Source organism: Citrus sinensis, chromosome 7, assembly GCF_022201045.2.
Source record: "Citrus sinensis cultivar Valencia sweet orange chromosome 7, DVS_A1.0, whole genome shotgun sequence".
NCBI classification, from domain to species: Eukaryota; Viridiplantae; Streptophyta; class Magnoliopsida; order Sapindales; family Rutaceae; genus Citrus; species Citrus sinensis.
Genome location: NC_068562.1, coordinates 8164512 through 8176542, shown reverse-complemented (window position 1 = coordinate 8176542; position 12031 = coordinate 8164512). Strand labels below are relative to the sequence as shown.

At 36.9% G+C, this 12031-nt stretch overlaps 2 protein-coding genes across 2 annotated transcripts; both read left to right on the top strand.

The window, feature by feature from the left end:
• The first annotated feature begins 1715 nt into the window (after positions 1-1715).
• PECS-1.1 (pectinesterase) lies at positions 1716-5134 on the top strand. The gene is made up of 2 exons (NM_001288930.1): positions 1716-2806; positions 4259-5134. The coding sequence occupies exons 1-2, from the start codon at positions 1744-1746 to the stop codon at positions 4948-4950; spliced, it is 1755 nt and encodes a 584-aa protein (NP_001275859.1). The 5' UTR covers positions 1716-1743; the 3' UTR covers positions 4951-5134.
• Positions 5135-8812: 3678 nt separating this feature from the next.
• LOC102620200 (pectinesterase 3) lies at positions 8813-11699 on the top strand. Its single transcript, XM_006465740.4, has 2 exons — positions 8813-10030; positions 10790-11699. The coding sequence occupies exons 1-2, from the start codon at positions 8947-8949 to the stop codon at positions 11470-11472; spliced, it is 1767 nt and encodes a 588-aa protein (XP_006465803.2). The 5' UTR covers positions 8813-8946; the 3' UTR covers positions 11473-11699.
• The last annotated feature ends 332 nt before the right edge of the window (positions 11700-12031 follow it).

The following is a 12031-nucleotide window of genomic DNA, read 5'->3' as shown; positions in this document are numbered from 1 at the left end:
CAATTCTTTCTAGATATCCGCCAATAATTTCAAGAAAATTGCAACAATCTAATGTTTTGGTTTATTCAACGAAGTTCATGATTGAGATGGATTGTTTGAAAATATATAGTCATGTCAATTCCAAGGTTCGACCCATGAGTTATTTTGTTATGGCATGCCCTTGATTTGTTTATGTATGCACACACATAAATGAAGAGCACATTACGATACCATTAATGGATAATGTTGTCGCCATCATTCACAATGCAAGAATGAAAAGGTATTATCATTCATATTTAATTTCGCAATTGATAATGTGGATGACATCAATGAATAAAATATCAAGTAGGCAAAGTGCTGAATAGTCAAAAGATGGCGAGTTGTGTGAGACAACTACTTGAAAGGGGAGTCTGCATGCAGTGTGTTGATGTAGTTTGCCCAGACGAACTTGGAAGCCTTCAAAAAGAAATGATTGAAGATGCTAAAGTTATGTATATATATACAATTATATATAGGGTCCTTGATTGTTGTAATGGCATGCCAAAGGCAAGTGGCAGCATGTAATTGTCAGAGGATGCATCCTGCATATGGCTAGCTAGCTATATCGAATGATAACTTTAATTACACTACACACACACACACAGGAGTTAAACGTGCTTACTGATAATAGGCTAATAGCATGCATGGGGAACAAAACAATTAATAAAAAATGATTGTAACGAAAGAATTCGTGATAATTTTAAAGGTAAAACGACAAAAATTCTCCTCTTTTAATGTGTCCACAATTGCAAGTTGCAACATGCGCCTTCAAATTTGCCAAACAAATGTAGTAAGGTTTTGGCTGCCTTACGTTAACGTAATTTACAGTTTCTTACACGACTGAGTTATGGGTTCCATTAGGATCCATTCACTGGTAAAGAGGGCTGCACTTTATGTTAAGAGTAGATGATTATCTAAGGTTACAGCGAGTCTCTACAGAACAAATAAACAAATACCCAATTGCAATAACTTGTGTTATACAAAATAAATTTGAGAAAAAACAAAGAAAGAAAATTTGACAATAAAACAAGAGTAACCAACGTTCACGTGGCTGTTACATTCACATGCATAAAAGTAAAGAGTGATGGCATCCTTACTATTTTTGATATTCAATTACAATATTTAATAATGTAATATTAGTGGATTGTAAAAAATAATAATTTAATAATTAATTAATATTATAATACATGACATTAAATAATTGGTGGCACATCAATAAGTATTTCAATTAAGTTTCCAAAATCAGTAAATATGTAACATTATTAATTTAAATCCCGCTTTCATTCTCTAATTAATTAATTAAAACGACAAAAGATTCCGACCCTTTTATTGTTTTCCCAATTGCAAGTTGTGACGTGCTCCTTGATGTTTGCATAATGAAGGAACAAATTTACGAGATAAAGTAGTTAAAGTAGACGTCTATTTAATGCTACGACGGGTCTCTAAAGAACAAATAGACAAATACCTAGAATAGCAAATTCGCAATAAATTACGTTAATTACGTAAAATAAATTTTAAAAATTGAAAATAAAAAACTTTAAGCGAAACCAATATTCACGTGGGCTATTGTGTGGAAAATTAATCCTCCTAGATGTAATCAATAATTAATTATTCAAGCCAACTCTCCATTCACTCTCTATATAAACAACCTCTTCCTTCACTCGTTCGTTCATTCACTGTCCAATCCATAGCCTTATCTTTTGTTCTCTCTTATCGAGAAAAAAAATGACCCACATAAAAGAATTCTTCACAAAACTTTCTGAATCTTCTAGCAACCAAAACATTTCCAATATTCCCAAGAAAAAAAAGAAACTATTCTTAGCTCTTTTTGCAACGCTACTCGTTGTTGCTGCCGTAATCGGCATTGTCGCCGGAGTGAACTCAAGAAAAAACTCCGGCGACAACGGCAACGAGCCTCATCATGCTATCCTCAAATCATCATGCAGCAGCACAAGGTACCCGGACTTATGCTTTTCGGCTATTGCTGCCGTTCCAGAGGCCTCCAAAAAGGTGACAAGCCAAAAGGACGTTATTGAGATGTCCTTAAATATCACAACAACAGCCGTGGAACACAACTACTTCGGGATTCAGAAGCTCTTGAAGAGAACGAATCTCACCAAACGGGAAAAGGTTGCTCTCCATGACTGTCTTGAGACGATCGATGAGACTCTTGATGAGTTACACAAAGCCGTCGAGGATCTTGAGGAGTACCCGAACAAGAAATCTTTATCACAGCATGCGGATGATCTCAAAACCTTAATGAGTGCCGCGATGACCAATCAGGGGACGTGTCTTGATGGGTTCTCGCATGATGATGCTAATAAGCACGTGCGGGATGCGTTGTCAGACGGCCAGGTTCATGTTGAGAAGATGTGTAGCAATGCGCTTGCTATGATCAAGAACATGACGGACACTGACATGATGATCATGAGGACTTCAAACAACAGGAAGCTGACAGAGGAGACCAGTACGGTTGATGGGTGGCCGGCGTGGCTGTCCCCCGGCGACAGGAGGCTGTTGCAGTCCTCGTCGGTGACACCGAACGCGGTGGTGGCGGCAGATGGCAGCGGAAACTTTAAGACGGTGGCGGCAGCGGTGGCGGCGGCTCCTCAGGGAGGCACTAAGCGGTATATTATTAGGATTAAAGCTGGTGTTTATCGGGAAAATGTTGAGGTGACAAAGAAGCATAAAAATATAATGTTCATCGGTGACGGAAGGACTAGAACTATCATCACAGGAAGTAGAAATGTGGTTGATGGAAGCACAACTTTCAAGTCTGCTACAGTTGGTAAGTCTACTTTTCATTAACTGTATTAATTGCATTACTATTTTTTTATGAGAAAATTAATCTGAAAAACAACGGTTACAAACTGGCCCGGAATCCTGATGATATAAGATTGTAACTGATATTACGTTAGTATCAACACGTCTACATTTTCTTCTGTAGTCACGATGAATTAGTTGAGAAAACAACCATATTAATTACTCCATTGATGAAGTTGGTGCTGCGTCAATATTCACTGAACTTATATATATATAGAAATGTTCCGGTCAAAAATTTGAAAGTGCAGAAAAATACAAAAAATCTTTAAAATTGCATAATTTTAAAAATTTAAAACTGAAGGTTTTTAAAACTTATCTGATTTTAAAACTTTTCCGCACTATATATATATATATATGTATGTATGTATATATATGTATGTATGTATGTATGTATGTAAATTTTAGGTAAACATCGACGGCATGAGGAATTTTTTTTTTCCTTCATATTTCATAAAAGATCAAGCATAGTACAGCTAGGTAGGAAGTGTAAACCGGACCAAATGGATGTTTGAAGTTTGCGTTCTAGACCTTCTATGCTCAAGTTTTCAAAGATTAATTTCTTTTTTTTTTTAACCTTGATATATTTCAGCTCTATACTAAATCAATTGCCCCTTGGAACAAAAGTCTTCTAGTTTTAAAACTGTGGTGACATTTGTCCATTAACTTGTTTGTCATACCGTTGTTGGTCCCAGATTATACTCATCAAATCTGGGTCTCTTTGTCCACACACAAATCAGAGGCGATGAATCAGCAAAGAATGGCTGATTCTTTGTCCCATCATTTATTTATTTTTGAAGCTAGCACATGGGTGACATAAGGTCTTGCCATCTGGACAAAGTCTCAATTATTTGAATTTTGGAATGAAATGAAAAACTAGCACATCCGAAATGCCAATCTTTTTGAATTTTCTGCAGTCTGTCCTTTTAGAAAATGAATAATTGGTGACCCAGAAAGCACTTTATTAATACCAGTGTCTGCTATAATTTATATATGCATGTGTATATAAATTTCAACTGACCACAGGTTTGCTTTTCCCCCGTGTGGACAAGTTGATGATGAGTAAAGACTGAAGAGTGTGGTTTACAGCTGAGCATAGATTGCTTTATTCATCATATATAGTCTATAGACACACTTATTATTTTGGAACATGTATAGTTTGATTCTGACTTTTGATACTTTTTTACGTAACCCTTTTAGATGCCACTGTCTAGCCACTGATGCTTCCTTGAAGCTTCCCATGTCTCTTTCCTTCAATTCAATCGTTTAATCACACTGTCAATTCACTAATTAATTAAATTTGTCTCTTTGTTCACATGCATTTTTTTTTTGTCTCATTAAACGATTTTACGTGCATCTCATGTCATCATACTAACGTTTATTTTTCTTTCTCAACATGCGTACGTCATATGTCATGCAGCTGTTGTTGGTGAAGGATTCTTGGCCCGAGACATTACATTCCAAAACACAGCAGGCCCCTCAAAGCACCAGGCAGTGGCACTGCGAGTGGGAGCTGACCTTTCAGCATTTTACAATTGCGATATGTTAGCTTACCAAGACACACTCTACGTCCACTCGAACCGCCAGTTCTTTGTGAACTGCTTAATTGCTGGCACGGTTGATTTCATTTTTGGTAATGCTGCAGCCGTGTTACAAAATTGTGACATCCATGCACGAAAGCCCAATTCCGGCCAAAAAAATATGGTCACAGCCCAAGGCAGGACTGACCCTAACCAAAACACCGGCATTGTCATTCAAAAATCTAGGATTGGTGCCACCTCCGATTTAAAACCGGTTCAGGGTAGTTTCCCGACGTACCTCGGCAGGCCCTGGAAGGAGTACTCGAGGACGGTGATCATGCAGTCGTCGATTACTGACTTGATCCACCCTGCCGGGTGGCACGAGTGGGATGGTAACTTCGCGTTGAACACATTGTTTTACGGAGAGCATCAGAACAGCGGAGCCGGTGCCGGAACTTCAGGGAGAGTGAAATGGAAGGGATTTAGGGTTATTACAAGTGCTACCGAGGCTCAAGCTTTTACTCCTGGAAGCTTCATTGCTGGTAGTAGCTGGCTGGGCTCCACTGGTTTCCCATTCTCCCTTGGTTTGTAATATTCACTAGGAGTTTTAATTAATATGTTTTGTATTAGTGGATCCATCGATCTCGGGTCTTTCAATTTGTAATATTTGATTGAGCGTGTCTTATTCGTGGCTTCGATCTCACAAATACTATTGTGTGATTTACAAGAAATAAAATAGCATGAGAAGAATAATAATTTCCGGCTTCTTGAAATTAAATCATCTTCAACATCAATCTTGGTCACACAATAAAATCATTCGTCGCGTTCTTGACAAAACATCATGTCTATATACCAGAGATCGAATTATAGATAACAGGAGATTGCGATGGGGCCCGTGATTAAAAGGATGGTCTTTTCTAATTGAAAGATCACGGTTTCGAAATAAATGGAAGGATTAGTTGTTTTTTGGTTTTTTTTTTTTTTTAAAAGGAATTATGAAATATAAAGAATATAAGGTGTCGGTGGGATCAACGGCTCTTTGTGTTGAGCTTTCACATCATCACGTTGTCTGGTGCACGTTTATTGCGTACGTGAACGAGTCCAATTGGAAAACGACAAATCGAATTCAAATTCATGATCTGCTGTTCACAAAGAATCGTTTCGTGATTTGGAAAAGTTGGAGGGTATGTCCCCATGATAATGTCAACACAAATAAATATTAACACTCATTAGCACGAACTTTTGACTAAGGCAAATTTGTGGATTTGCCTGCCCTCCACGCTTCATCAAATCTAATATTAACTCATAACTGTCTATTCATGAAGTCCAGCTTCGACATATCAGCAATAGTAGATATTTAAGGCAGAACGGTACTTAATTCTCGCATTAGGTTTTGTGTATGAATTATGCTCATAAGATTTTTGCTTTTTAACAAATCATGGAGTGTATATTATAATTCTTCTCTTGAATGGTAGATTATACATCTGCTAATTTTAGCATTAGAAATGTACTAGAATCTGTTAAATCAGTTATGTAATGGCTTAAATTTAGATATCCAGTTTTCAGCCTTTCAGAAGATGTAGAATCTACTCTTAAATGTGGAGTATATATATGATATTTTTCTAAGGGTCCGTTTGGGGCAGCTGCTCCCATGCTTTGTTCCAGGGGATATTCTCCTAAATTAAAGCATGGGGAGCAGCTGCACCAAACGCTCTCTAAGTTAGTACATTCTAATGTTTTTACAAAATAAGATTTATTGAGAGTCCAAATTCATCTATTATAATATAAACTAGAGGTCAATTGTGATTAAGTGCTTGTTTGGTAGGCCCATTTAGTGGTCATAAGTGTTTGTTTAATCTCATAAGCTCTTACAATTTTTTTTTAGTTATTTTTTTAGTAGAGTTTTTAAAAACTAAATAAACTATTTTGCCTCTATTAGAAAAATGTCAGCTTTTAGAACTTTGAAAGTAGAGGCTAAAAAGTTTTTTTAAATGTTAAAATGTCTAAGTTTTCTAAAATATTTTTTACTTATTTGACAATCTTATTTTATTATTTTCATAATATAACTTAGAAAACTTAGAAAACTTTTCTAATAACATAATTTTTTAATTTTTCATAAAAATTTTTATTGATAACTAAATAATTAAAATTTTTTAGGGTAAAAATCTTATTCGTAAAAGTTCTATTCACAAAAATTTTATTGAAATAAATTTTATTTGAAAAGTTATACCAAACATTACCTCAAAAAAATCTACGTCAATCGGAAGGAATAGCTCTAGTGGCCACATTCAAAGATGAGTGATGATACAGCCACAAACTCTTGTACAAAATTATCTTGTACAGACTGATGTGACATTAATTTTATTAGTTGAATGAAAATATAAAATAATATAAATAAATAATATGGACCAAGAGATATTTAATTCAACTAATGAATTAACGTTACATCAGTTTGTACAAAATAAATTTATATAAGAGTTTGTAAATATATCATTACTCTTCAAAGATACATCAATTCTCATTGTCTTTTAGATAAATAAGTCCACCCGTGTACGCGCGTAGAACAGAGATCATATAGAAACTCCGTAGGGCTCGAGCTCACCCAATAACGACCAGTCCAGGATTGTGCTACAAGCGTTAGAAAAGTTCTTGTTATCGATTGTTTTAGTGGACCCCCATCTATATTCCCCTTAAAAAGACCAATTCTCACAAGATAAGTAAATGTTATATCCACGCGCAAAGTGGGATTATACAATTAATAGCGAAAACGACTCTTTAATTCCTAGCTACAAAAATACACATGTCTACATTTTACTTGTTCCAAACCGAAAGAACAAGGCACAAGCGGCTTCAATCACAAGATTGAAGGAGATTAATTTTGGACATATATGGTGGTCTTTGGGCACTTTTCATATAGCATTTCAATTTTGTGCATATAAAGTTTGCAGTGCCGAATTGCACAAAAGCTGCACATAGAATTTTGTAGCAAGAATTTCTTAAAACCACGTGTGTAGGCCACAGCTGGAAAAAAAATCACGACATACGTAATCTCCACTAAGCCATAATATGTGGTCCATTTTCCCTACCGAGTAAGTAAAATTATATTTGTTAGACGGGCCCGAGGCCCAGAGCCATACCTGGTAATTACAGCTAGAAACTCGCTATCATATCATGGAGCCAAATGGCTTATGACTAAAGCAATACTAATTATTAATTAAGTTGACACCGTGTGTAGAATTTGCCGCGTTGGATATATTGAATTTTTATAGCTAGTAGTTAAATTTTTAACTAGAAGAAATTATGATATGACATGGCATGCATGCCGTTGTTTAGTATACGTTGATTTATTTGTTTACCTTCGATGAGTGCCAATAATTAATTATGTCGTTTATTGTTAAACGAAATAGACACTGTGCTTTCCAAACAAAAAGAAAAGAAGGAAAGGGCAAGAAGCCATAAAATGTTAAACCGGTCGTATAATGTGGTAATAGCAGTGAGCCCCTTTCATTTCAATAAAATTACGAACAAAGGTATAATCTGTTAATAATTTTTAAATAAGTTCAACCTAAAAACTTAATTTAAAAAATAAAGTAAAAATTCTAATAACTGCTTCAATGGGATGGATCAGTAGGCAATTCTATCACTCGCATTTGTCACATCTTTTATTGAAATGAAGTAGCCTTAGAGAGAGAGAGAGAGAGAGAGAGAGAGAAGAGTTTTTATTCGCTAGAAATATTTGGGTAATCTTCATTCTCACTATATGAAGTCATTATTTGGTCAACGTTGAGATGTATGAATTGTCAAAACGAGGCTAGGGCACACCTTGCTACCTAGTGCAAAAATTGGCACATGGAGTATATACATACCTTCTTTGTCTGATCATTATTAATTTGTTATCTCGTCTTCTACTGTACGAAATCTGAGAAAATCTCTCTTTCTCATTTGTACGGCACTATATGAAGTCATTATTTGGTCAACGTTGAGATGTATGAATTGTCAAAACGAGGCTAGGGCACGCCTTGCGACCTAGTGCAAAAATTGGCACATGGAGTATATACATACCTTCTTTGTCTGATCATTATTAATTTGTTATCTCGTCTTCTACTATACGAAATCTGAGAAAATCTCTCTTTCTCATTTGTACGGCACTCAATAGATATTTTACTATAATTTGTTTGATAGTATCTATGATCTAAGAATTACATCCCAAAAACAAAATATTTAAATAACAAATCTTTTAGGTTAGCTAATTTCAAGGTTTTAAGAGTTAAATCCTCCGTAGAAATGGATTCTAATAAACGTAATGGCAAAGACTCGTATGTAAAAAAGAGAAAATTACCAACTATATCCTCGAGTATATTTTTCCTAAAAGTTAGAGATCTAGATGTTATTCCTTTATTGTTTAATCGTGAATAGAATATAAAATGATGTTACATCCTGGTTAAACGTTTAATGAAAGATTAACGAAGAAGCATCGAAGAAAGAGATTCTATCTTTGCCTTCCACACATATAAAAAAGACATCCCACGGACAATCTCTTTTCCATAAAACACAGAAACGTACAATAAAGTGATAAACCATATCAAATATGGAAACGATCAGATCCTTTAAGGGATATGGCAAAGTCGATGAGCTCGAGCAACAAGCATTCCGGCGAAAGACACGTAAGCGTGTGATCATCTTAATCATCTCATCCATAGTCCTTGTGGCCGTGATCATTGGTGCAGTCATTGGAGTCGTCGTGCACAAGAACAAAAACGATTCATCTTCCGATAATATGCCTGCAACTCAGCTGACCCCAGCGGCTTCACTCAAAGCCGTATGCAGCGTGACTCGGTACCCAGATTCTTGCTTCTCCAGCATTTCCTCCATCGACGCATCAAACGTAACCAAGGACCCAGAAATCCTCTTCAAGCTCTCTTTACAAGTCGCCATGAATGAGCTTGGGAAATTACAAAACTATCCCTCGAAGCTGAAGCAGCAAACGAAGGATCCTCAAGTGATTGAAGCTCTTAAGGTTTGTGAGACGCTCTTTGATGACGCGTTGGATCATGTCAACGAATCTTTATCCTCAATGCAAGTTGGTAGCGGAGAGAAGCTTTTATCATCAAAAAAGATTCAAGATTTGAAGACATGGCTGAGCACATCGATCACCGACCAGGACACGTGCTTGGACGCCTTGCAAGAGCTAAACGTATCGCATTACCAGAACTCAAATATTCTCAAAGATATACGATCCGCCATGCAAAACTCTTCCGAGTTTGCTAGTAACAGTCTTGCAATCGGTTCAAAAGTACTGGGGCTATTGGGAAAGGTTGATATTCCTGTTCACAGGAGGTTATTATCTGATCATTCGGATTCGGGATTTCCGAATTGGGTCGGAGCCGGTGACCGCAGGCTTCTCCAGGAGGCTAACCCGAAGCCAGATGCCACGGTAGCGCAGGACGGCAGTGGGGATTACGATACCATTAAGGCTGCCGTGGCTGCGGTGCGAAAGAAAAGCCCTACAAGATTTGTGATATATGTGAAGAAGGGAACTTACAGAGAGAATGTGATTTTGGATAAGAGCAGGTGGAATGTGATGATGTACGGTGACGGTAAGACTATGACTATAGTTTCCGGCAGCTTGAACTTTGTTGACGGCACTCCCACTTTCGCTACCGCCACCGTTGGTAAGTTTCCTCCCTCTATTTACAAAATTACTTTCGGTAGATTTTTAATTAGTGGTCATATGAATTTGATAAGTAGAATAAATGAACATGCATATAGGTGTCAATCGGTCATATATCACATTGTTACAGACGTCCAAGTGAGTGCTATGTGAATTATAGTAATTAAACATTAGATTAAGAAAATCACATGGATCATGATTAATTTATGAGCCCTCATGTGAATTCGATTTGATGCAGCTACCTATAATTCCGTAGGTTGGTCCCCTTTAAACTTTGCTTCGGACATAATTTAAAACAAGATTTGATTATGTAACCCCACCACGTGCTTGTCTTGTCTCATGTGGTCCCCATGTTTGTAGCATGTATTTATTGAAGTCAATCAAAGGAATGGCCTGCAATGGCTAAAAAGCAAGTCAATCGATCGATGATTTCAATCCATTAGAGTTTGGCCTCGCGTAGTTGCACATCTATTGATGAATTTGCCTTTAATGCTGCCTTCTTGTCTCAGCCACTAGATTTTAGTGCAGGTACAGGATTTTCATATCTTATAACGTTAGAGAGTATTGCACATGACATGTTACTATCTTGTGTGCTGAGGGTTTTTTGTGGCGGCAAGAGTTACATTAGAACATGAATCCCCCACTTTGTGTCTCTATGTAGGTTCTAGAGAAAGGGTCAAACATTAGAATATGCCATGTAATTAGATGTGAAATCAAAGATATTAAATGAGTAACTAACTGATAAAAATCATATGATCAGCTGTTGCTGGTAGAGGGTTCATTGCGAAGGACATGACATTCATCAACACGGCAGGGCCAGAGAAGCACCAAGCGGTGGCCTTTCGGTCAGGCTCCGACCGTTCAGTATTCTATCGGTGTTCGTTTAACGCCTATCAGGACACGCTCTACGCCCACTCAAATCGTCAATTCTACCGCGACTGCGATATTACGGGCACTATCGACTTCATTTTTGGCAATGCTGCAGTTGTTTTCCAAAACTGCAACATTCTGCCTAGGCAACCTCTACCAAACCAATTCAACACCATCACAGCTCAAGGCAAAAAGGACCCTAATCAAAACACAGGCATTTCGATTCAAAAATGCACACTTTCTCGTTTTGATGATAAACTCACAGCTGCAACATATCTTGGTAGGCCTTGGAAAGAATTTTCAACCACAGTAATCATGCAATCCACAATTGGGCCATTCTTGAACGCATTAGGCTGGAAAGAATGGGTCAGCGGCGTAGACCCACCCACATCCATATTCTATGCCGAGTACCAAAACGTTGGACTGGGATCCCCAACTTCGGGACGGGTTAAATGGGCTGGTTATAGGCCCACTCTCACAACAGACGAGGCTGCGAAATTTACGGTGGGGAATTTTATACAAGGCAGTGAATGGTTGGCGGAGGCTAACGTGCAATATCAAGAATCCCTGTGATCTTAAAGTGGGTTCAGTAATGGTAGATACATCAAGTGCGAAGAATCAAATACTGGTTTAATGGTTTCTTTTTTTCACACTAAACTTGTTTCTAGCAAAGTTTGTTACACTGTGTGGGTTTATGTATGAGTATGTCTGCTTGTTCTATTAATCCTTAATTAACAGTAATTTTGTAACATTTTTCAAAATAGTGATTGGATTGAATAGAATTGTTACGTCCTTGTAAATTGTATGATTTCTTTAAAGTGGAATAAAAGGAAAAAGAAAAAGAAAAAAAGAAAAGAAAACGAACTTTAAAAAAAAAAAATCTCAAATCCATGATGGTGAATGGAAATTTTACCGTGCAATGTGCATGAAGCCATTAACCAAATTCACTCGATAGCAATAGGGCAGTACTAATTCTTAAGCTAAAATTTTGACCAGTCAAGAAGGAAATAGAAATATGGGTCATGCTCAACTTCTTAAGATTTCAAATGAATAATGAATTACCCCTACATATGCCTGTCAGAGACATTTTAAGAATGGGGAGAAAACACATAACATTTGGTCTCCCGTGGAA

Coding starts and splice junctions, on each gene's coding strand:
- PECS-1.1 (NM_001288930.1), top strand. CDS start 1,744: ATGACCCACATAAAAGAATTCTTCACAAAACTTTCTGAATCTTCTAGC. Junction 2,807..4,258: donor TTTCAAGTCTGCTACAGTTG/GTAAGTCTACTT, acceptor TATGTCATGCAG/CTGTTGTTGGTGAAGGATTC.
- LOC102620200 (XM_006465740.4), top strand. CDS start 8,947: ATGGAAACGATCAGATCCTTTAAGGGATATGGCAAAGTCGATGAGCTC. Junction 10,031..10,789: donor TTTCGCTACCGCCACCGTTG/GTAAGTTTCCTC, acceptor TCATATGATCAG/CTGTTGCTGGTAGAGGGTTC.